The following is a 27,451-nucleotide window of genomic DNA, read 5'->3' on the forward strand; positions in this document are numbered from 1 at the left end:
TGGTCAGCACACACTTTTTCAGTGATTGATGAAAATCCCTTTTAACAAAGATAGATTATGAATAATCACATCACACTTTTCAATACCAAAAATGTCCCGGATTAACACCAAAGAAACCAAAGAAACTTCATCAGAGAGGTTACAAAGAGAAATTCTGATATTGTAGTTAACTTCTGTGATATGGAAAGACAGTGGAATATATAGAAAACAAAGATGGTAGCAGGAAGAGTAAATATATAGGATAACAGTACTATTTTGAGAATTTTAGAGGAGGGGAGAATTTTTGTCTACTGAAGATTTTGATACAGATGATGATAGTTCATGCAGTGAATCTGATATTGAACTTGTTACATTACGTGACAGTAATGTGCAGAAGTTGACAGTGAATAGTAACAATGAGTGGAACTAGAGTGTAAACAGAGATCAAATTTCAGATTTTGATTTAGCACGGCAGACACAGATTGAGATACAAAACTCAGGTAGGCTAAATGAATGTACAAGCCAAGGCAGAGGACGGGAGCAGTTTCGGAGGAACAGATGAAGAAAAAGCCAAGCAAACTGTGGTAGCAGAAGATAAATTTTTGAGTGATATAAATTTATCATTTCATTGTCTTCAAACTCAGTAAACTGAAATTCAATAGTCTATAATGGTCATTCTCAGAATTTTTGTTGTACTTTTAGTAATCAACACTAAATTTTGAAATCTACAAGTATTTTTAAACTGTCTATATATATATATATATATTATATACAGGTGTTAGGTGTATACCTGCAGATATTTCTTCTAGAAATAGAGAACGATGTGACGAATCACTATATATCAAATGTTTAGCAATCCTCGGAAGTTATTTTCGAGAGCAAAAAGATACGATGTTTTTAGAATAGGTAGTATGCGTTGTTCTTGTGAATGAATAGCTTCCCTTTGAGAACAGGCGAGTCACGCGCCATCCGTGCCAAACTGGTTTCTGTTTATGTTTACGTGCAAATGTACTACGGTAACAGCTGAACGCTACCTATGCAATGCACGAGATGTTACGTAACATACTTGTGAAACTGGTGTTAAGTTTAAGAGCAATTGAGCTACAATAACAGCTGAAGATGGCTACTACAGTAGTGTATGCCATGTTACGTTACATTCTCGCCAGACTGGTTTCGTTGTTGTCAGTATTTAGTTTCCATCTTAGGGGCTTCAGACAACTCTGGTCATCGGTTTCGGACCCTGGAGATGGACCGAATTCTCAGCGTTAATACTGGTTCATTTGCTGTTATGTCCTTTAGGGGATTAGGATATCTGTGGTCATCAGCCCCGTGGTCTAGTGAGTATGGAAATGGCCTGAAAACCTGTATCGGTGCGGGACCTGTACGAGCGTGTGATATAATTATTGGTTGGGATAGGCACGCCGGGACTTGAAATACGGTAGATCCCCGTTGTGCGTTGCGTAAAGGTAGAAGAAAGATGGCAGGTCCTTACACCAACGAAAGCAGTCATGGGATGCCCAAATGAGCAGCATCGGAATTGAATTATTGAAACACATCGAACGTTTAGTTTCAAAGGAATATTGGACATGTTATACAACTAAATAAATTAAACGTACCTACATTCCGTGCCTCCTTCCGGGCTGAGAGGCTCAGACGGTTGAGGTGCAGGCCTTTTGACTCCAACTTCACAGGTTCGAACCTGGCCCAGTCCGGTGGTATTTGAAGGTGCTCAAATACTGTACGTCAGCCTCGTGTTGGCAGATTTGCTGGCACATAAAAAGAACTCGTGCGGGACTAAATTCGGGCACCTCAGCGTCTCAGAAAACCGTAGAATTAGTTAGTGGGACGTAAAGCACTTAAAGTTATTATTATGATTATACTTATTATTATTATTATCATCAGGTCAAAAAAGCTGAAATACGTGGAAGAAAATAGTAAAATATGCGTGGTTTAAGAGGAAACAAGATGAAATGTATGTCACGTGAGTTAGCATCGGTCGCAGTACTTACCTACAGATTACTATGTGTAAGACGAAAACCAGGTCAAGCTCGTGGGGATGAGTCAGCTGTAATCTCGTATTGTATATAAACATCAAACATACACATCAACAAATCTAAGAAACATAAACAAGGTTACACGTTAAAGACATGTAGCTATTAACCTGAACGCCAGGCCGATGGTCGCTTTCATGAGTACAGGTGAGTTATCAAATTATACACAATCCACAGATGTCGAACGTATCTAAGAAGATTCCGCCACAACTATATTACATTTTACTATGATGGTGCTAATAACAAATCGCAGCAGCTATTGGCTTTACGTCGCACCTACACAGATAGGCCTTATGGTGACGATGGCACTGGAAAGGGCTAGGACAGGGAAGGAAGAGGCCGTGGCCTTAATTAAGGTACAGCCCCAGCATTTGCCTAGTGTGAAAATGGGAAACCACGGAAAACCATCTGGGCTGCCGAGAGTGGGGTTCGAACCCACTATCTCCCGAATAATGGATACTGGCCACACTGAAATGAAATGTCTTATGGCTTTTAGTGCCGGGAGTGTCCGAGGACAAGTTCGGCTCGCCAGATGCAGGTCTTTTGATTTGACTCCCGTAGGCGACCTGCGCGTCGTGATGAGGATGAAATGATGATGAAGATGGCACATACACCCAGTTCCCGTGCCAGCAAATTTAACCAATTAAGGTTAAATTCCCGACCCTGTCGGGAATCGAACACGGGACCCCTGTTACCAAAGGCCAGCACACTAACCATTTAGCCATGGAGCCGGACTTAAGCGACTGCAGCTATCGAGCTCGGTAAATCGCAGCAGATTACGCTACTGCGTGTTAAGATGATGTCGGTAGAATACAGTATATCTGTTAAGACATAAGGCTGCAGTAGAAGAGGAAGAAGGTAACGAGAGCCACATAGTCAAGCAAGACAGAGCCGAACAAAGCGCATATTAGTGACACAGACATAAGAGTGGCGTGGTCGTAGGAACTACAGTCGCATTAGTAACACTCTGTTGTAGAAAAATAATGAACTAACATGCAGTACGGGCTCCGTAATTCCAGGTGGACGGTAACAAGACTATCTCGAATAGAAAAGTACGGATTTACGAACGTACACGGAAACGCCTTTGAACAAAAAAATGTACCTATGTTAAACATTACAGTACAACACTTTAGAAAACAAAAACATACAGATTGCCTTACATTAAAAGAAATGTTAAACTTTCTTTTGTAAATTAACAAAACACTCTAGGCAACCTTCTTAAGTTAAATATTAACTTATACGGTAGTTCCTATTTCAGTAACGATGAATATAAAACAATTATTTTATTGAATATTTATACATGATGATGATGATGATGATGATGATGATGATGATTGCTGTCTTAATGTCATCGGCCCTTAAAAACGCAAAGTGTCCTCTGTTTTAACTCGTAGTGAATAAGAAACAAAATATAAATTGCTCGAAACCTTTCCCGATAGATTCATGAAGGGCGACCCGTGTTCTGTTCTGCCACACGATACACTAGCAGCATATCATCTTATTCGTGGTATTCATATACTGGCATTATTCAAGTACTACTACTGATGCTACTACTACGAAGTAACTCGCGTACTAGTACGGACGATAATTCGCATCTCTGACAGCTGTTATTCGAGTCAAGGTCAGACAGACCGGTTTCATGTAGGGGCGGGAAACCCGTCCAGCCACATCCCCGTCGCTAGGAACAGCATACAACCGAACCGGCACGTGACAGGTCTAGTGCTTTTGTCGAACTGCTTACATGGAATATTCTCCCACAGTGCGATTTCAATATCATGGTCTTTTGGGAGTCCAACGCGCCGTATGCAGAAACATCCCGTGTTGACGTGTACGTAAATAAAATGGAAATTCTAAGTTCCCATGGAGGGAATTAGATTCTTTTCCACCAATGATTTACGTAAATAAAGTTTATTACGTCTCGAAAGAATGCATGGGATAGGATTTCCAAGTGAGTAGTATCGGAATTGAAATGTCAAAACACATCGAACGTTTTACTTCATACCAGTAAGGGACATGTTATAAACATAAATTAATTAAACATACCTTCCTTTAGTGCTTCCAACCGAAGAGAACATGTTTAAATGTAAATGAAAGCCTTCTAGCTTACTGCTGATTTTGCAGTGCCTATTAAACGTATCAAAATAAACGTTGCCGGGCTGAGTGGCTCAGACGGTTCAAGCACTTAACAGGCTCAATCCTGGCTCAGTCCGCTGGTATTTGAAGGTGCTCAAATACGACCGCTTCTGATCGTTAGATTTACAGGCACGTTAAAGAATACCTGTGGGCAAAATTCCGACACGGCGCGTCTCCATTGGCACGTAAAGATATTATTATTATTATTATTATTATTATTATTATTATTATTATTATTATTATTATTATTATTATTATTGGGCGAGTTGGCCGTGCGATTAGGAGCACGCAGCTGTCAGCTTGCATCCGTCGAAAAGCCACTAACAATATTATTATAAAAACTGTGTTAGTCTATTATTACTAACTATTATGAAAATAAAAGTTAATCGCCCCACTCAAACTTCGTAGCTCGTAATCTGTCAGAAAACACTAAAGAAAATAGTGAACTTTTAACAGGTCCGAATTATTATTAATATTATAATTGCAGACATGTCTCCGAAATTACCGAAACATGTACTTACAAATTGTTTTACGTCGCACCGACACAAATAGGTCTTACGGCGACGATGGGAGAGAAAAGGGATACAAGTGGGAAGGAAGCGTTCGAAGTCTAATAAAGGTACAGTCCCAGCATTTCCCTGATGTGAAAATGGGAAACTACGGAAAACCATCTTCCCAGCTGCCGACAGTGGAGTTCGAACCCACTATCACCAGAATACAAGCTCACAGCTGCGCGCCCCTAACCGCACGATCAACTTACTCTAAGCTCCAATGCCGGTCTGCGTAGCTCGGACGATATGAGCGCTGGTCTTCTGATCCCACCTTGGCAGGTTCGATGGTGGCTGAGTTCGGTAGTATTTGAAGGTGCTGAAATACGCCAGTCTCGTATCTGTGGATTTACTTGCATTTAAAAAAGTACTGCGGTACAAAATTCTGGCACTTCAGCGTCTCCGAAAACCGTGAAAATTAGTTAGTGGAACGTAAAGATATTAGTAGTAGTAGTAACATTATTATTACGGAAGTTTTAATGAAACAGGTCTGTTACATTACCTATCGGCACTTACTGTCCAGTAATTAGCCTTCTGTCCACCTCTGTGGTATAGTGGTTAGTGTGATTAGCTGCCACCCCCGGAGGCCCGTGTTCCATTCCCACCTCCGCCACGAAATTTGAAAAGTGGTACGAGCGCTGGAACGGGGTCCACTAAGCCTCGGGAGGTCAAATGAGTAGAGGTGGTTCGATTCCTACCTCAGCCATCCTGAAAGTGGTTTCCCGTAGTTTCTCACTTCTCCAGGCAAATGGCGGGATGGTACCTAACTTAAGGCCACGGTCGCTTCCTTCCCTCTTCCTTGTCTATCCCTTCCAATCTCCCCATTCCCCCGCAAGGCCCCTGTTCAGCAAAGAAGGTGAGGCCGCCTGGGCGATGTACTGGTCATTCTCCCCAGTTGTATCCCCCGACCCAATGTCTCACGCTCCAGGACACTGCCCTTGAGGCGGTAGAGGTGGGATCCCTCGCTGAGTCCGAGGCAAAACCAACCCTGAAGGCTAAACAGATTAGGAAAAAGAAGAATAAGCCTTCTATTAGAAATGCCCGGCGGCAATTCCACAGTAGACCGAGCTCGATAGCTGCAGTCGCTTAACTGCGGCCAGTATCCAGTATTCGGGAGATAGCAGGTTCGAACCCCACTGTCGGCGGCCCTGAAGATGGTTTTCCGTGGTTTTGCATTTTCACACCAGGCAAATGCTGGGGCTGTACCTTAATTAAGGCCACGGCCACTTCCTTCCCACTCCTAGCCCTTTCCTGTCCCATCGTCGCTATAAGACCTATCTGTGTCGGTGCGACGTAAAGCACTAGCAAAAAAATTCCACAGTAGCTATTTTTCCTTCGAGCTATGTTCACGCATGGTTGCAACTACGGTTTTTGAAATCTGTCTCATTAATAACAATATGACTGAATACTTACAGACTTTTCTTTCAGTGTCCACCGTCCTTTCATTGACCTGACCAGTTTATGAATAAGCATAGACAACTCGCATTGTCTATTGTCAGAAATTCATCGTAGACTGTCGCAATAACAGCACAGATGTGTTGGGCTCATTTTTCATTTACTTATTAATTATTTCCTTTCATTTTGTCGGCTTGGATCACTGAGTAATGCCATTGACGTCTTAAAAATCACACACAACTACACAATACTTGATTCGCATGTATGTGGTGGCACATATCTTCGAGGTCACTGTAAGTATTCTGTGTACATTTCACACAGAGTACCCTAGACCGGTTTTTGAGTACGGGAAGTGCACAACAACATGTGTTGGCCTGCGATAAGGAACAGGTTCAGCAAGACCTATACTCTGCTACTGTACTTCCACTACGCGTGGACAGAATGACGTAACCGGCATATCCTGCTACGGCCGTTCAAAACACATTAGGTCCTGAAATATTTGGCTCAGTTATGGGCAAAGTAATAGGACAAGGTAAAAAATACATCGCATATATTGTGAGATGTTTTTTCTTTGCCGACTAGCCTAATGTCAGCACATATACCCCTAACACTCTGTATATCTGTATTTTTCATAGTATTTTCAGTTATCTAATGTAACCATAATGGTAATTTACAGCCTGTCTGTGCAGTTTGTAATGATTTCAAAAATACTCCTCTAGATTTAATAATTACTGATGTTATAACAGTTTGTCACCAATTTTCCCCCTGGCAGCCGAGATATTACTATGTGGCAAACGTAGGATTAAAGAATTCCTATATTTTAATTATTTGACACAGAAAAACTCGAAAGATTATTATGTTTAACATTCCTTTTGTTTAAAGTGTTTCCAATTCATATGGGGATAGTATTTTTGACGTTATTAATTAGTCCGCCATCCCTACTAGTAAGGGCATAAACAACCAAGCAAATTTTCTCTGTGTTAAAGTCAGTGTAGTTGTAGGCTTGCATTTGGAAGTGGTAGGTTTGAACTCCACTGTCAGCAGCAGTGAAGATGGTTTTACATGGTTTTCCATTTTCACACTAGACAAATACTGGGAGCTGTACTTTCTTAAAGGTCATGGCCACTTTCTCCCCAGCCCTGCCATTTCCTGTTCCATTATCGCCAAAAACTTGAAAGTTTTAGTGCGACGTTAAAGCCCTTGGAGTTAAAACTAAGACAGTTATATCTTTACTTCTGTTCCCCTGTCCTGTATGTAATTATAATATGAACTAATGTGAAGTGTCACTTCTCCATTGTTTATGCTCCAACAAAGATTTACAAAATTGAATATCATAATGAATAGTGGTATTGTGTCTGCATATTACATAACATGTTAGGTGTGCACAATTTGCAACTTCAGTAGCCATTTCTAATGGGATAGCTCCTTCTGTGGATAGGTGGTAGATTGTTGGCCTCCAGATCCTAAGATTGCGGGTTCCAACCTGGAAGAAGTAGTCAGATTGTTTAAGGTTGGAAGAAAGTCTGTTCAACGCTCCATGTTGTATGATATTGGCTTGTAAAGAATCTCTGGTGATAGATTTGGTGTTGACCCAACAAAATTAATTAAAACTCAGCCATAGATTTCCCAAGAAAGATCCAGTTTACTCTCACAACTGGCAGGGTAAAATGGAATATCAGAATTGATGTACAGGCACCCTAGTTGGCATCCAGATAAACTTGCCTGCACATAGTAGCTGAGATTATAGATGATCATAGATAATTATAATGGGATCTCGCTATTTGACTGACTTAGATTGTACTGTACATGTCATTCTTGAAATGATGACTGTATTTGTTTGAAAGCAAAATCAAATCAATATATTTTAGGAATACTTTTACCATGCATCATCACATACCTATTTCTATTTTAATATTTGAAAATAATAAATTTTCTTCGATAATTTTCCTGTATGGCATAATGTTCCTAACTGCTCTTGAAAGTAATTAAATGTCTTGTCTTTCACTTCACAGTGTAGTTACTTAATGTCACAGCAGTTTGGTATATTTCATTTGACAACATTTCATAACACAACTTGATGAAGTTTCTGCTCACACCAAGTAAAACCAAATTTTTAATACGAGCTCTCTTATTTTGTTTGAGCTGTTTGTTTCATTAGCCTGACATGTTTTGTGATTCCACTAACAGTGTGACAGAGTTAAAATTAGCATCACCTCTATCATTCACTTTTCTTTTCAAAGTATCCGTTCCTAAGTACTTGACATTATAGTATATTTTTTAAAAAGAAATATTTCAGAAAAAAGTATGTGAGAACCAGTATGTGGACAACCAATCGTTATCTATCATTAATCAACATTTCACATTGAGCAATGCCCTAGCATGTGACTTTAGGAAAGAAAGAGCATTTGGTTAGTAGGAATGTAAACTAGTATATATTTCGAATTTGACACCTGCAAGGTTAACAGGCCACCTTATATTAGTTCTCTTCACCCGTCTTTGTGTTTTCCCTATAGCTGTAACTGTTCCCTACCTTCAACAGAGCAATGTCCCCATACACGTTCGAAAATTTCAGTATTTCTTTAGCAGCTATTTCCTGTCAGTAATTTTGGATTGTTTATTTTTAAATTCACTACTGGTTCACTTTTTCCATTATCATAGATATTGAAACTGTGGTATGCTAATCAACAGGTAGCAGATATCTCCCACTTCCTGCTTATTGGTTTAGAAGATGCTTTTCTTGCAACATTGAGTATTAATTACAACTTGTTCATGAATGGTATATTACTTGGTTACATTGCTGTATATTTCAAAACCACAGTACTTCCGGTGGCAGGTCTGAAGTGAGTTTGTTGTCTTATACGCTTTAAAAAGTAATCTTGTTAGTTTTTCAAGTTTGTTTGAGTAGATGTTTGCGCAGTATATTCTAAGTGTTATACTATTTTTATTTTATTTTTTCCTAGTTTAAAGCCTCTTCTTAGTGTGAATGCTAATTATGTCAGAGTTAATAATTGTATAATGCATGTTCTCATGAAGGTGCATGAATCTGTAAATTATTTTCCAATATTTGCATATCTCTTGAGATCTATTTTTGCGTGTAATATATCACAGTTTTAAATGTCTTCAGGCCACAAAAAATCCCTTCTACCTCCATGTGGGAATGGAAATACTGGAGAGTTTGAATAATATTACCAAGACTGAATGTGGATATGCAACTGTTCACAGTGTTTTTGATAAAAGTTTGGAAGATAGAATGGAGAGCTTCTTTCTGAGCGAGACGTGCAAATATTTGTACTTGGTACGTATATATATATATATATATAATTTTTTTTAATATTACGTCTTGTTTCTGTTTATCTTCCATTACAGTACTGTCCATACTTTACCTTTCCCCACAGGAGTCTGTCATCAGTGTGGGATTCATTGAAAAGTTGACTGAACTATTTTATTGTGAATAATGTGAATTAACATAAATAAATAAATAAATAAATAAATAAATAAATCATTTTTTGCATTAATCTCTGTTTTAACCTCAAGAAAAAGCTTTGAAGATCAAGGCGTGGCATTGAATATTGCAATTTTATTATAGTTTTGGTTCACATTTTAACTTCATTATAGGATATACACTGCCATGCATAACTTAAGGACAAGATAGATAAAGCATCATAACATATGAACTACTTGGTGGAGATGAATGAAAGTGCGGTAACATGTTGCCAGAGGTCTCCCACACGTGCATAGATACCGGGCATAAGGTCAGCGCAACTATAGCGCCAAATGGGTCTGGCCCCACAAAACGAGGCAGTTGAAGGAACGGGACAAAACCGTGTAAGTCAATCAGCGAGCTGTTATGGTGCACTTTGGTGGTGTTATTCATTACAACATGGCCCGGAGACAGCATCTGGATAACTTCACACAGGGAAGAATCATTGGGAAACTGGAAGGACGAAGTGTGACGAGTGTAGCCCAAGAGTTTGGTATTACTCACAGCATTGTTTCACTTGCATGGAGAGCATTCCAAACCACAGGCACTGCTGCCCGAAGGAGAGGAGGTGTTGACCATGGTCAACTACAGCAACACATGACCGCTACATTGTGCAACAAGCAAGAAGATACTCATGTCAAACAATGGGTGCAGTTGTTGCAGCCACATTTAACAGGACTGGAAAGCACCCAATCTCATGTTCCACAGTGGCATGGCGACTGCATGGGTGTGATCTGTTTGCCCAACGACCTTTATGTTGTCTTCTGTTGACATCCGCACATTGATAGCACCGTTTGCAATGGTGCCAAGAGTATCAGGTCTGGATCGATGAGGAGTGGGGTTGTATGCTCTTCTCTGATGAGAGCAGATTCAGTCTGAGTAGTGATTGTAGACGTACTCTCATCTGGCGAGAGGTGGGAACATGTAATGCACCCAGAAACATTGTTGAACATCATCATTTTGGTGCTCCAAGTGTTGTGGTGTGGAAAGACATAATGTTGCATGGGCATACCAACCACCAAATCTTTGGACGGGGTACACCCACCGGTCAGCCTTACTGTGACAGTGTACTCCTTCTCCATGTGCGTCTTTTCAGGGGTGCATTCGGCCCTCACTTCATTTTTATAAAATGAAATATCGTATGGATTTTTTTTAGTGCCGAGATATCCCAGGACGGGTTCGGCTCGCCAGGTGCAGGTCTTTCAATTTGACTCCCGCAGGCGACCTGCGCGTCATGATGAGGATGAAATGATGATGAAGGCAACACATACACCCAGCCCCTGTGCCACTGGAATTAACCAATTAAGGTTAAAATCCCCGACCCGGCCGGGAATCGAACCCGGGACCCTCTGAACCGAAGGCGAGTACGCTGACCGTTCAGCCAACGAGTCGGACATTTTTATGGATGACAGTGCACGACCGCATCGAACAGCACAGGTGGAGGAGCTCTTGGAACGAGAGCATATACGGCGAATGGACTGGCCTGCCTGTTCTCCCGACTTAAATTCCATCAAGCACGCGTGGGACATGTTGGGCAGACATATTGCAGCACATCCACATGCACCAACAACCATCCAGCAGTTGTCAGCTGCATGGTGGAGCAGTGGAATGCCCTAGCACAAGAACTCCTTACCACTCTTGTGGTCAGCATGGGAACACATTGCAGAGCATGCATCGCTGTCCATGGTGATCACACACCCTTTCAAGAACCATGTCCCTTCTTTTGTGATGTCCAGGGGTCCATCATGAGTTGCTGTGGATTTTCATTTTCATCAGAAACTGCTCCAAATATTGACTGATCCAGACAATGAATTGTATGTAGATAAAACTAACAGAGTGAAACAAACAATTGTTGCATCCAAGAAGAAGTTTTGGAAAGATTTTGGTAATAACCTGGAAAGGCTAGGTCAGTTAACAGGGAAGTCTTTCTGGACAGTAATAAAGAATCTTAGAAGGGGAAGAAAAAAGAAAATTGGTAGTGTTTTGGATAAATCAGGTCAATTCATTATAGATCCCGGAGAGTCAGTGGACAGCCAAAGGAATATTTTGAAAATCTTCACAGCGTAAAAGGATTTCTGTTGATGTGGCAAACAACTAAGCTCATGGGGAGGAGGACAATGATGTTACTGAAATTACCTTTGGGGAAGTGGAGAGGATATTAAATAAACTCAATTTTTACACAGGAGCATGTATGGATGAAATTAGACCTGAAATGGTGAAATATAAGGCGAAGGGAGGGATGAAATTGCTTCACAGAGCAGTAAGATTAGCGTGGAATGCTATTGAGATACTATCTGATTGGACTAAAGCAGTAAATGCACTTACCTATAAGCAAGGAAACAGGAAGTATTGCAATGGGTATCGAGGTATTTCACTGATCAGTAGACTATGCAAGGTGTTACTGGCATACTGGAAGGGACAGTGCGATCAGTGGTTGACAGAAAGTTGTATGAAAACCAGTGTGGTTTTAGACCACAGAGTAGCTGTCACGATCAGATTTTTGGTATGTGCCAGGTAATTTAAACATTTTTCTGTGGGAATAAACAATTTGTTTATGTTTCATAGATCTAGAGAAGGCATATGACGAAGTACTTGGGGGGAAATTATGTTAGCTATACTAGGGGATTATGCGATAAAGAGTAGATCATTAAAAGCAATCAAGGGCATTTTATGTTGACAGCTTGGCAGCAGTGAGAATTGATGGTAGAATGAGTTATTGATTCAAGGTACTTACAGGGACTAGACAAGGCTATAATCTGTCACCTTTATTGTTCATGGTTTACCTGGATCATCTACTGAAAGGTACTGTATAAAGTTGCTGGGAGGGATTCAGTTAGGTGGAAATGTGTTATGCAGTATGGCTTATGCTGATGACTTGGTCTTAATGGCAGGCTGTGCTAAAAGGCTGCGAGCTAATAACTTGTGAAAATAGTTGCAGTGAGTATGGGATGAAACTTGACATTTCCAAAATAAAAGTGATATTGTTAGGGGAAAAAGCCTCAGTGGCTCAGACAGCAGCGCGTCGGCCTCTCACCGCTGGATACCGTGATTCAAATCCCGGTCATTCCATGTGAGATTTGTGCTGAACAAAGCGGAGGCAGGACTTTTTCTCCGGGTAATCCGGTTTTCCCTGTCATCTCTCATTCCAGCAACACTCTCCATTATCATTTCATAGCATTTATCAGTCATTACTAAATCACTTTGGGAGTGGCGACCCCATCGTACTAATAGCCTATATCTGCTTCATTCATTACATCCCTGACCCGGTCAATGACTGGAAAACAGGTTGTAGGTTTTCATTTTCATTGCTAGGGGGAAAACCTAAGAGAATTGAATGTTGGTTTGGTAATACAAAGCTAGAACAGGTAGAATATTTCAAGTATTTTGTATCTGTATTCACCCACGATGATAGACCTCGAATAGCAAGTGAGAGTGAATCAGATGGAGCAAGTCTAATGCAGGGAGTTCACAGTTGCGATCAACAGTATTCTGTAAGAATGAGGTCAGTTCCCAGACAAAACTATCTTTATACGGTCTGTTTTAGACCAACTATGTTGTACAGCAGTGAAAGTTGGGTGAACTCAGTTTATCATAAATTAGAAGTAACAGACATGAATTTGTAAGCAATGAATTTCATCAATAGGCCCATATTCATGGATATGACTTATTTTCTTAATGAAAGTTTAATTGACCACCTAATCAATACAATCTTTTTTACTTTTACTAGGACTAGTTTCAGCCGATGTAAACAGCCATCTTCAGCTATTCAAAGCAAGATTGGGAAGGGTGTGAAGGAGTGGAACAGTTTACCAGGGGTAGTGTTTGATCCTTTTCCAAAATCTGTACAGATATTCAAGAAGAGAATAAACAGCAACAGAGAAAATAAATGAAGTGTTAGAGGGCATTCGACCAGTGCAGGTTATTGTAAATAAAAAAAATGTGTGTGAATAAATTAATTCCATCCCCTGGTCTAAGGAGTTTGGACAGCCAAAGTAGGGGACTGCCTGTAGGGGTGAAGTACAGTGGGGACTTCGAGGGCCCTGGGACCGCTACGGTAGCTGTGAAGGCCCTTCAGGAACTCTGAAAAGTGGTGGCAAAAGGGGCTCTGGTTAAGACTCAGCAGGTCCTTATGCTACTTAGGATCCAGAACGGGTAAAAAAAAATAGTAAATAAATAAATGCAATGTAAATATTAATGTTATACCAGTTGTATAGTATCATTTGAAGTAATTCCACATACTGTATATCAGTTGACTATATTTGTAAGTAGTACAGGAGATATTATAAGTAGAATTTTGTAAACAATATAAATTTATTAAGGATGAGCTGTGTGTTTAATAGAAAACATTGTTAGCGTAAATTGTATAATATTGTATTATAGGAAAATTTTCTTCTCTTGTTAATTTAATATTAAGTGCTTGACAATAATGTATTTTAGTGTACCATTTGCCACCGAGGTAGACACCTCATTTGCAAATAAAGAGATTTTGATTTGATTTGATTTGATTTGATTTGATTTGAAGATGATAGTTTAAAAGAAGGACATAGTGTCATTAAAATTGAATGTCTTAATACAGACATCAAATAGAATTGAATCTTAAAAAGTTCTGACCATAAATGTGGTCGCAAAAAACACACATATGTACACAATTAAAATACTCAGTATGGTCCATATACAAGGATTTTTTTATCTTGATGAACACTTGTTAATTAAAATTGACAATCTATTATGGTCCATTGATACTCACAGAAAGAGTAAGTTCATATAGAAAGGTGAGGACGTTGTAATACACTCCTCATGAACACCAAAACTGCTGTGTTAAAATTATCACAGTGTTGAGCTGGAATGATGAGATTCAACTGTATAATCCACTGAAAACACTTAAAAGTATATGCTGTGTGCTGTACATGTGATTGAAGTAATTGGATCAATCTTCTTTTTAAAATACAATGTTGCCATATTAGATCAAGGGATATCCTGATGTTTAAGAAATTAAGTCAAGTCCGTCCGTAAGGGTATTAAATCAAGTCAGTCCATAAGGGTGATATGGGGGGATATCTAGAAAAACAAAAGGAAAAGGATGATCTTAGATGGATCAGTGCGAAATTGTTACGAAGTCGTAAATGAAACGAGAAGAAAGCTTACCCCTCGAGGTTTCAGTAGTACACCTTGTGCAGCTGTTAGTGTTGTGTCATGAGCTCGGCGTCAGTTGTAGCGTAGGCTCACTGTGGCATGGAAGGGAGGGGGTAGGGAAAGGTAGAGAGCAAAAAGGGGGAATATCTGGAGGATCATTTGTGTGACGTGTGATGAATTTTTTATCATAGTATTTGGATGCTGTAGGAAATACTGATTCTAAGAGAACATTAGTGTTATCAGAAATGTCATTAATGTTAAAAGTGGGATTAGTAAATTGATCGAGAGAAATAAAATATTCTTCCAAGATGTTGAGAGGGGGGCCATTCCGATTAAAATAAATAATATCTAGATCTTGTTGGATGTTGGAAAAATGGTGGTTGAATTCTGTAATGTGTAGACCCAAAGCAGAAAATCTGTTATGTTTAATAGCATTCACATGCTCCAGATATCATATATTAAAACTTCTCCCAGTCTGACCTACATATGCTGAGCAGCAATCAGGATATTTCAACCTGTATACACCTGAGCACGTAAATTTGTTGGCTGTATTCAATGAGTTGGGATTATGAAACTGATGAGAATGATTGTTTGAAGTTTTGAATGCTACCTGGATATTAATTTTTTTTAAAGGGATTAGTGGTGTGATGAATGCTACTCTTGTTATAGGTAAAAATAGCAAATTTTTTTCTGTAGTTTTGATTCTCTAATTAGGTTAGACTTAGGTTTATGTTTGTTCTTGTTTATAGTTTGTTTATAATTGAAGGCTAAAACCATTATTCAAGGCTATTTGAAAAATAATGTTTAATTCTACGTCAAGATCATATTAAGACATGGGGATGTTATTAATTTTTTTTTTTTTTTGCTATTTGTTTTACGTCGCATCGACACAGATAGGTCTAATGGCGACGATGCGATAGGAAAGGCTTAGGTATGGGAAGGAACCAGCCATGGCCTTAATTAAGGTACAGCCTCAGCATTTGCCTGGTGTGAAAATAGGAAACCATGGAAAACCATCTTCAGGGCTGCCGACAGTGGGGTTCGAACCCACTATCTCCTGGATGCAAGCTCACAGCTGCGCGCTCTTAATCGCACGGCCAACTCGCCCGGTGGGGATGTTAAAAACTCTATTGATCATACTATGGTATGAAGGTTTTTATGGGAGTTAGGGTGTGCAGATTCTGCTCGGATGGTGGTGGAGGTTAGTGTGGGTTTCTTGAATATTTTAAATGTAAGATGATCTTCTTTTCTGGATATAGTTAGGTCAAGATAATTAATGGACTTGTTATTTTCTTTTTCTAATATGAGCTTTAATATGAAGATCTATGTTACTGAACAATTTTAGTATTGTTTCACTGTCAGTTGACCATTCGTCCATCACCACGAGGACATCATATGAATACTTTAACCAGCATTCAATATTCTTTATGTTATCAATGCTTGAGTGCTCAGAGTGATCAATGTACATCTCGGCCAAGATCCCCGAGACTGGCAAACCCATGGAAAGACCATATTGTTTGTATATTATATCATTGAAAGTTAAATAGTTGTTATTGAGAACAAACTCTAGAATGTTCATAAACTCGTTAATTTAAAGGGTGCTCAAGTTATTGTGCTGTCTTAAATTATGATTAGTAATAGTTATGGTTTCTTTTATGGGATTGCTCAGATGTATATTGGTGATATCAAATGAAGCCAAGGTGCGATATGGAGCAATTTTAAAGTTTTTTAAGATATTACAGCGTTGAACAGAATTTTTAACTGTTTTATTGGCAAGATATTTATAGTGATTGCTTAAAACGTTTTGGATAAATTTGGAAAGTTTATACGTTGGGCTAGGTCTACAGTTTATTATCTGTCTCATGGGAACGTCGGCCTTATGGATCTTGGGGAGAGCCCTAGCTTTTGGAAGTTTAGGGTTCATGTTAATTAACTTCTGTATTTGGTGTTCATGAGGAGTGTATTACAAGGACCTCATATTTTGTATGCATGTTCACAACTTACTCCTTTTATGAGCATCAACTGACAATGATAGATTAATGTCATTTGTAATTAACAAGTATTCATCAAGATGATAAAATCCTTGTCTATGGACCATACTGAATATTTTAATTGTGTTTTTTTGCGACTATGTTTGTGGTCATAAGTTTTAAGATCCATTTCTATTTGACATTTGTATTAAGACATTCAATTTTAATGACACTATGTCCTATAAACTATCTTGCTATGAATACCTGAAGATGGCCGTTTATATCGGCCGGAACTAGTCCTAGTAAAATCGTATTGATTAGGTTGACAATAAAACTTTCATTAAGAAAATAAGACATGAATATAGTGAGAATTATCACTGGTACAAACAGGTGGGAACAATGGCAGGAGGATACTGAGAATGAGGATATAAAGGCTAAGTTAGGAATGAAATTGATGGATGAAGCGGTATGCATAAACCAACTTTGATGGTGGGGTCATGTGATGCAAATGGAGGAGAATAGGCTACCTAGGAGAAGAATAGACTTGGTCGTGGAAAGTAACAGATGTAGAGGGAGACTCAGACAACATTGGTTAGACTCGGTTTCTAATGATTTTAAGATAAGAGGTATAGAACCAAACGAAGCCTCAGAGCTAGTTACAGTTTGAGGATTATGCAGGGTTTAGTAAATACACAGAGGTTTGCAGACTGAATGGTGAAGTGTGTAGCAGTCTATACTGAAGATGTATGTATGTATGTATGTATGTATGTACGTATGTATGTATGATTGAATGGTAAAACGAAGGTGAATAAGTTGCAAATTTAGCATCAGAGTTTGGCGGTGGTGTTACAACAGTGTGGGACCTAATGAAGAGTAGACACAAAATGTTTCAGTTTGTAGCGAGTTCTGACATTTTGCATGTGTTGATTAAAAGAAAAGCCTTGAATACAACATCTTCAAAAGAACTGGATGCTCCTTTATTCACATGGTTTCAGCAAAAACAAGGTGAAGTTGTGCCTATTAATGTGCCAATGATAGTAAAGGAGGCATAAATTTTCCACGAAAACTAGAGCTCCCAGTGTCATATTTAGCATGTAACGGTTGACTGCAGAGATTTAAGGGCAGACACGGCATTTGAGAATGAAGCATTGAAGGAGAAAAAACTAAGTGGTGACAGAAGTGCAGCAGAAAATTTTAGAATTGAGTTTATGCACATAATTGAGGCTATCTGCGTAATAGTGGCCTAACCCACATTTTACGAAAAATTGAGATGTTAACTCTTAACTTCTCTTTATACCCTACCTTTACGTCCTACAATGAACTTCTCTTTATACCCTACCTTTACGTCCTACAATGATCAGCGTATTTGGACATGTACAATGTGGCAGCACAAGATGTTATTTATGCACTGTGTTGTTCCATAATAAATGCAGCGCAATACTGGCCTATCACACATAGGCTACTATTGCTCCATTTATGCATAGGAAGCAGGCCCATGGTACACTGTATCATGCACCAAACATCACATGACAGCTGGCAGAAGAGACTAATGCAGTAGATGCTAACAGTGTTTTGGTCGACACACTGCAGAACATTCATTAGTGTGTGTGTGTGTGTGTGTGCAAGCACTTACTAATGAACGAAATGTGCAGTAGTGCTGGTGACAATGTAGAAACCGCATTGCATGGTAAGGATGGAGTTGTTCCCTTGTCGGACTAAATGCTTCTTAATATTGCTCGGTATGAACAATTTTGCAGATGAGTATCTGCCTAAAACATCTCTATTTCAGAAATATTTGGAAGTGGAGAATGTACACCTTGCCCATCCAGCCAGCGTGCAAGTATTACATCGGACAAGTTATGTGTCACGTTAGCAGAGTCCAATCTAGCCGGTGCATATTTTACCATGCCAACTACTTCAATCATGGGTCATTGGTGGGAGATCGTAGTACTGTTAATGAAACTCAACAAGGAAGAAAACAGGTCCGGAATGAAAAACTGTTGGCTTGGAGCATTCTAAAACAAAAGCGACCAAAAGTGAAAGAATACCCACATTAAAGGAAATGTAGTACCAAAGAAATGTCCGCCCTTGGAGCATGCCTGTGTAAGAATGTTTTCAATACATTTCACCTTTTTTTTTTTTTTTTTTTTTTTTTTTTTTGCTAGGGGCTTTACGTCGCACCGACACAGATAGGTCTTATGGCGACGATGGGATAGGAAAGGCCTAGGAGTTGGAAGGAAGCGGCCGTGGCCTTAATTAAGGTACAGCCCCAGCATTTGCCTGGTGTGAAAATGGGAAACCACGGAAAACCATCTTCAGGGCTGCCGATAGTGGGATTCGAACCTACTATCTCCCGGATGCAAGCTCACAGCCGCGCGCCTCTACGCGCACGACCAACTCGCCCGGTCAATACATTTCACCTGAACACCAGCTGCATCTATCTGACTCTTTTATATGTATTAGGTAGTTTTGTCCTACAGTCGGTATATATCTTTGCTATGCCTTTGCTGGCGGGACCTAGTGTTTACACTGCACTAAGTCTTCTGGTATGGGCTAGAGCAATTTTGTTGCTTTCATTGATCTGTTTCTGTCTTATCCTTGGCTTTGACAATATGAAAGTGACTGAGGTATGAGCGATGCTAGTAAAAAGGCTTAATAAGAGGGTTACACAAGACAAGAAATTGTACAGAAAAACTAAAGTTGATGAATTTGGAACTTACCTTAAATCACAATTCAGTTGTTGGATAAGTGAAGGGAGTAACGTGGATACACTTTGGGCTAAATTTAAAGGAATTATTTGGGAAGGAGAGAAGAGATTTGTACCTGTTAAGAAGGGTAAAATGACCTCAGACCCTGTTTATTATACAAGGGAAATAAGAAAATTAAAAAGAAAATGTAGAATAGTAAACAGGAAAATCAAAGAGGGTAGGGAGAGTAGAGAAACTAGAAAACAGCTAATGAGGGAACTGAATAGAGTGAAAAAGGAAGCAAAAGAGAATTATATGAATGGCATACTTCAAGAGGGTAATGACCACAAAGGGAAATGGAAAAAGCTGTATTCATATATCAGGAATCAAAAAGGAAAAGGAATCCAAATTCCTACAATGGTGGGAGAAGGGGGTGAACACTATTTAACAGATACTGAGAAAGCAAACCTATTTAGTAGGGAATTTAGAGATTCAGTAGATGATTGTCAAGAGTTGGAAACCGAAACAGAAGATAGAGAGGGAGAGAGACAGAGGGAAACAAGAAGCTTCTCATTCACAAACGAAGATATTTTCAGAGAAATCCAACTGCTTCAGCAAGGAAAAGCTGCAGGAAGTGATCAAATTACTGGGGAGGTATTAAAGACAATGGGGTGGTACATAGTGCCTTATTTAAAATTTCTCTTTGACTATGTCATAAATAATAGTGTAATACCAAAGGAATGGAAGGAATCTACAATAATACCAATTTATAAAAGAAAGGGTGATAAAAGGAAACCAGAGAACTACAGACCAATCAGCCTGACCAGTATAGTTTGTAAAATTCTGGAGAGTTTAATATCGAAGTACATCAGAGGGATATGTGATGATAAAAATTGGTTCATGAGGAGCCAGTATGGATTTAGAAAGAAATTTTCTTGTGAGGCACAACTGGTGGGATTTCAGCAGGACATATCAGATCAGTTGGATTCAGGAGGTCAGTTAGATTGCATAGCCATCGATCTTTCCAAAGCCTTTGATAGAGTGGAACATGGAATATTATTAAAGAAATTGGAGGGAATAGGATTGGACGTAAGGGTTACACGTTGGATAAAAGCATTTCTAAATTCAAGGGTTCAGAAAGTCAAAGTAGGAAATAATGTATCTCAGGAAGAGAAAGTTTGGAAGGGAATTGCACAGGGTAGTATAATCGGTCCGTTACTTTTCTTAATATACGCAAATGATTTAGGGAACAATATAACATCAAAAATAAGATTGTATGCAGATGACATAATTGTTTATAGAGAAATAAACAACATTGAGGATTGTTCAGAATTACAAAGGGACCTTGAAAGTATCCAACAATGGGTTGAAGAAAATAATATGAAGGTTAATGGAGGCAAATCAACTGTTACAACTTTTACAAACAGGAGCTTTAAAACTGAATTTGAATATACTTTGGATGAGGTAGTTATCCCAAAAGATGGCAAGTGCAAATACTTAGGTGTGAGATTTGAAAGTAATTTGCACTGGAAGGGTCATATTGATGACATTGTTGGGAAAGCATACAGATCATTACATGTCATAATGAGGCTACTTAAAGGATGCAACAAAGAATTAAAAGAAAAAAGTTACTTGAGTATGGTTCGTCCATTATTGGAATATGCAAACAGTGTTTGGGTTCCTCACCAAGAATACCTAATAAAAGAAATAGATAGTGTGCAGAGGAAAGCAGCAAGATTTGTAACAGGGGATTTCAGGAGAAAGAGTAGTGTATCAGAAATGTTAAAGGAACTTGGGTGGGAAACTTTAAGTAAGAGAAGGGAGAAAACTAGACTTACAGGATTATATAGAGCCTATACAGGAGAAGAAGCATGGGGAGATATCCGTGAGGGGCTTCAGTTGGAAAATAATTATATCGGCAGGACTGACCACAAATATAAAATTAGAAGGAATTTTAGCAGAAGCGATTGGGGTAAATTTTCATTCATTGGGAAGGGTGTGAAGGAGTGGAACAGTTTACCAGGGGTAGTGTTTGATCCTTTTCCAAAATCTGTACAGATATTCAAGAAGAGAATAAATAGCAACAGAGAAAATAAATGAAGTGTTAGAGGGCATTCGACCAGTGCAGGTTATTGTAAATAAAAAAAATGTGTGTGAATAAATTAATTCCATCCCCTGGTCTAAGGAGTTTGGACAGCCAAAGTAGGGGACTGCCTGTAGGGGTGAAGTACAGTGGGGACTTCGAGGGCCCTGGGACCGCTACGGTAGCTGTGAAGGCCCTTCAGGAACTCTGAAAAGTGGTGGCAAAAGGGGCTCTGGTTAAGACGCAGCAGGTCGTTATGCTACTTAGGATCCAGAACGGGTAAAAAAATAGTAAATAAATAAATGCAATGTAAATATTAATGTTATACCAGTTGTATAGTATCATTTGAAGTAATTCCACATACTGTATATCAGTTGACTATATTTGTAAGTGGTACAGGAGATATTATAAGTAGAATTTTGTAAACAATATAAATTTATTAAGGATGAGCTGTGTGTTTAATAGAAAACATTGTTAGCGTAAATTGTATAATATTGTATTATATGAAAAATTTTCTTCTCTTGTTAATTTAATATTAAGTGCTTGACAATAATGTATTTTAGTGTACCATTTGCCACCGAGGTAGACACCTCATTTGCAAATAAAGAGATTTTGATTTGATTTGATTTGATTTGATGTCATTCCATACGCAGCCAGTCCCTGCTATGAATGGTGTGAAACTGTTGCTCATAGGGTTGGTTGGTGCATGCATTTCATTGAGCTTGGCAGACTGATATGTAATAGCAACTTCTGGCTCAGTGAGGAAAGCAACGGGAAACTACCTCACTCCTCATTTCCCTAGTACGCCTCTTCAGTGATGCCTAGGCCATCTATGACAGCTCATGGTGGAACTGTTGAGGATCCAACCAGCCTTCGGGCTGATGACTAAACATACATACATACACATGGTGAATTATGTCCCTAAGGCATGCTCATATGCCCCTATTACAAGTGAATCGCAATGAGGAACAACACAAATATGTCATTTTCATAATGAATAGGGACTTGAAGTTAAGAAGTTTAATTAGGGTGTGTACAGTGTTCTTTAAGAATATTTTGCATATATCAGGTGGGGGGATTACAAGGGTTCTTTCACAAAATGTCAAGTAACTGAACCCACCCGTGGGTAAGGTGAACTTGTGTCCTCGTCCCGAGGTGGTGCAACTCATTTTAGGCACACCCCTATGGAGGTGAGCTGCATAGCTGCATATGCCATTTTAACCATACACCAGCCCTCATGCCATTCTTAAATCTTTGGCAGTACCAGGAATCGAACCTTGGCCCCTGAGGATGGCAGCTAATAGCACTAACCGTTACGCTACAAAGGTGGGCAAAAAAAAGGCACGTACCCTGCTAAAAACACAAATGAAAAAGACTGTTGCATTAGAGAACTTCATAAAATGTTTTCCACCATATCAGAGCCATTATACACGAATTAATAAAAGTGTGGATCAGAATTATTTGTCACCAGACCTTAGTCTGGGAAAGTTATATGATTTATATCAAGCCGAGCATAGTGATCCAGTCTCTTCCTACATTTATGGTCCTATTTTTAATACGCAATTTAGTCTGTCATTTCATCCCCCTGTAAGTGATTCCTGCCAAAAATGAGATTTCTATAAAATCAAACTTGATGCAGCCAACACCATAGAAGAGAAGAGTAAATGGGAATTTGAAAGAGTTTTACATCAATGAAAGGCCAAGAGCGCTCAGACAGGAATGAAGAGGAAAGAAGAGGTGCATCCAGACAGCAATACGAATGTTATTAGGTTTGATTTTATGAAGAATTTACTGACACTGGTTCTTACGACAGGTATTGGTTATAAAAGAGGCAATTTATGGACGTACTGCCTTGGAATACACAACTCGTACTGACTAAGCTACTCTGTGTGTATGGAGTGAATGCAAAGCATCCTGAGGACTGCAAGAGATTGGATTGTGCCTCTTGCATTACATTTAAAATATCATCAATACAAAGAGACTGATTATTCACTTGGATCAATGCAGTGGGCAAAATCGTAATATAAAAATGGCCTTACTTTGTCAATTCATGGTTCTTCATCCAGTCTTCATACAAGAAGAAGGCCTCCATAAATTCCTAGTCAGTGGGCATTCATACCTAGCGTGTGACCAGGACTTTCCTATCATCATGAAAAATACAATAAATTTCTTCCTAACATACCGGGTGGTCCAACAGCCCCTTGCGATCCAGTTTTATGCATCCCTTCACATTTACTACAATTCTGAAAGACATCGGCCCCTCTCCCTAAATCGGGGTAATGTAAAGAGATGTGTGTTTATGGGCTAGAAGACAGCAGAAATCATGAGCACCACTATTAATTCATTATGAGTACCTCGAATAAACCTGTAAAATGAATAAAGATACGCAGAATATGTACTTTAAAACAAGAGGTGGATGCACAGATCGGGAGCACGGTACTGTATAGGCTGGGAAGTGGGTGCCGTAGGTCAAGTGTCGCAGTAGCTCACATGGCAAGTGGGCGGGGAGATATGTGATAGTGGACAGTTCTCGAGTTAGGAGGTTCAAATCCCTCTTAAGAATTTTTTTTAACAGCCAGTTCCCTGTGATGTGGTAAGGTTGCATACTCGATAGCTTCCTAGGACTGATTTGTTTATTTGACCCTGTAAAAGACCATATGTATTGTTGCATTGGGTATAGTGCTCGGTTGGACGAGGATGTGGAGATGATGGTCTGTGGCTAGTATAGGCTGGGAAGTGGGCGCCATAGGTCAAGTGTCGCAGTAGCTCACATGGCAAGTGGGTATGGAGATATGTGATAGTGGACAGTGCTCGAGTTAGGAGGTTCGAATCCCACATAAGAATTTTTTTTTAACAGCCAGTTGCCTGGGATGTGGTAAGGTTGCATACTCGATAGCTTCCAAGGACTGATTTGTTTATTTGACCCTGTAAAAGGCCGTATGTATTGTTGCATTGGATATGGTGCTGGGTTGGACGAGGATGTGGAGATGATGGTCTGTGGCCAATGTAGGCTGGGAAGTGGGCGCCATAGTTCAAATGTCGCAGTAGCTCGCATCGTTAGCGTGTGGTAGGGTGTGTGATAGTAGTCATTGCTCAAGGGTTAGAAGGTTCAAGTCCCATGCAAGTATTTTCTTAAGCCAGTTGCCTGGGATGTGACAAGATTGTATACTTAATACCTGTATTTTTCAAAGACTAATTTGTTTATTTGGCCCTGAAAAGGGCCGTTGGTATGGAGCTGAGTTGATAGAGGCTAGGAAACATATGACAGGGTTTCGGTTATCCATGTCGTTTAACGCAGCACCTCCATGGTTGATACAGAGTTGCGCGCGATGTTGTAAGGACCGTCTGGTCCATTGCAACATCTCTGGTGAAATGGATTGGCATGCCTCAGTGATGAGCTGTCTAAGGTAACAAGGACTGGCTGGCTCCTGTGCATACACCAGTTGTTTTACATGGTCCCACAGAAAAAAATTCACGGGCGTAAGTTCGGGCAATCTGGCGGGCCAGGGGACAGATCCTCCCCTTCCTATCCATTTATCAGGATACGCCGCATGTAGGTGGTTTCGGACGATCACCTCCGCGTGTGGTGGAAGTCCGTCATGTTGAAACCACATCCTGCAGTGGTCAAGGAGTGGCACATGTTCCAAAAACGGTAGTAGTTCGTCTTGGGAGAAACCGCAGATAGTGTTGGCTGGTCAAATGGCCCTCAAAGAAATAGGGATCGATGAGGTGATCACCCATGTTTCCAAACCATACATTCACGCCCCACTGTACCTGAAAAGCTGTCTGTCACACCCAGTGGGTATTATCCACACTCCAGTAATGCATATTATGCCGATTAACAGTTCCATTCTTGTAGAATCGTGCTTCGTCCGTAAATAAGAGTCACTAGAAAAGCAGGATCAGTGTCCACATGCTGTAGGATCCATTGACAGAACGCCATCCGGGCATCGAAATCATGATCATGGAGCTCCTGGTGTAAGTGTAGATGGTACGGGTGAAACTGGTGGGTATGCAATATCCGCATAACAGATGCTCGGCTGATGTTCGTCTCTTGTGCAATGGCCCATGTGCTAGTATGAGGGTTATGCCGGATAGTGTCAAACACAACCTCTTCATTGTCAGCAGACGTCACGGGATGATCTTGAACAGGCCGTGTCCTTCCCAGGGATTCAGTATCCCGCAGGCGTCTTTCCACACTCCGAAATGTCATGCTCGTCTGTTGTCGTCTATCCGGGTAGCATACTTGGTAGAGGCGTTTTGCCTGGTATGCATTCTGTCTAGCTTCTCCATAGATAAGTAACATGTCCACATGCTCGTCGCTGGAATACATCTTGAGGCAGTGAATAAACTTTGTGTTGTTAATTGCTTCGAAGGAGGGGAGTTCGTGCAGCTATACACTTACATGCCATTGCATGTTGTTATCGTTCCAAAGGGGCATACTTTGCCCTACCTGTGGTCTACGAAGCTTGGAACATGTACGATGTAGTTAACTGGCCACAGACCATTATCTCCTCATCTTCATCCAACCCAGCAGCATACACAACGCAACGATACATACGGTCTTTTACAGGGTCGAATAAACAAATCAGTCCTTGGAAGCTCTCTAGTATCAGATTAAAAATTAGATGGATGGCTTTTCCGGCGTTTGCTCTATTAACCAGCGTTTCGTCTTAGGTCTGACACTAGACTCTTCAGAGTGGGATGTGTCAGACCCTACCCACTGACGCTGGGATGTATGCAGGTGAACTTATCAGAAGCTTATTTATTGAAGCACAGTCTGATAACTGCATACGGGAGATAAAACTCCACAAAGGAATTAATGCCCGCCTAGCAATTCCAAATGGAAATTCTAAGTTCCCACAGAGGGAATTAGATTCTTTTCCACCAATAGAGCATATCAAAAATCAGATCAAAAATTAGATGGATGGCTTTTCCGGCGTTTGCTCTATTAACCAGCGTTTCGTCTTAGGTCTGACACTAGACTCTTCAGAGTGGGATGTGTCAGACCCTACCCACTGACGCTGGGACGGGTTCGGCTCGCCAGGTGCAGGTCTTTCTGTTTGACTCCCGTAGGTGACCTGCGCGTCGTGATGAGGATGAAATGATGATGAAGACAGCACATACACCCAGCGTCAGTGAGTAGGGTCTGACACATCCCACTCTGAAGAGTCTAGTGTCAGACCTAAGACGAAACGCTGGTTAATAGAGCAAACGCCGGAAAAGCCATCCATCTAATTTTTGATCTGATTTTTGATATGCTCTATTGGTGGAAAAGAATCTAATTCCCTCTGTGGGAACTTAGAATTTCCAGCTCTCTAGTATGCAGCCCTACCACATCCCAGGCATCTGACTATTAAAAAGAAATTCTTATGTGGGATTTGAACCTCCTACCTCGAGCACTGTCCACTATCACGTATCCCTCCGCCCACTTGCCATGTGAGCTACTGTGATACTTGACCTACGGCGCCCACTTTTCAGTTTATACAGTACCGTGCTCCCGGTCTGTGCATCCACCTCCTGTTTTAAAGTACTTGTTCTGCGTATCTGTACTCTTTTTACAGGTTCATTCGAGGTATTTGCAAGTTATGAATCTCATTATAAAACCGTATTGGATTCCAGAATAGGCAAGTTATTAATATAATAACTTTCTTATTCATTCGAGGTGTACATAATGAATTATTAGTGGCACTCACAATTCCTACTGTCTTCTAGCCCGTAAACACACATCTCGTTATATTACCCCAGTTTCGAGAGAGGGACGGATATCTTTCAGAATTGTGGTAAATGTGAAGGGATGCATAAAACTGGTTCGCAAGGGCCTGGTGGACCACCCGATACACACGAATGCGATTATCAATGCACAAAGGAAGAACCCGTTCACTGCTATACTTATGACAAGGAATGAGTTCATGTCCACATGACGTTTCGAGAATAATGTTAGGAAATGAAATGGCATATGGCTTTTAGTGCCAGGATATCCCAGGACGG

The 27,451-nt window shown here is 40.1% G+C and overlaps 1 protein-coding gene across 1 annotated transcript in view; it reads left to right on the forward strand.

Annotated features, from left to right (window-relative positions):
* LOC136864312 (ER degradation-enhancing alpha-mannosidase-like protein 1) overlaps positions 1-27,451 on the forward strand; it is a 305,977-nt gene that overhangs the window by 243,689 nt on the left and 34,837 nt on the right. Inside the window, exon 8 of the mRNA XM_067141129.2 lies at positions 9,231-9,401. Within this exon, the coding sequence (XP_066997230.2) occupies positions 9,231-9,401 (171 nt within the window). The remainder of the gene's footprint in view (positions 1-9,230; positions 9,402-27,451) is intronic.

Source organism: Anabrus simplex, chromosome 2, assembly GCF_040414725.1.
Source record: "Anabrus simplex isolate iqAnaSimp1 chromosome 2, ASM4041472v1, whole genome shotgun sequence".
NCBI lineage: Eukaryota > Metazoa > Arthropoda > Insecta > Orthoptera > Tettigoniidae > Anabrus > Anabrus simplex.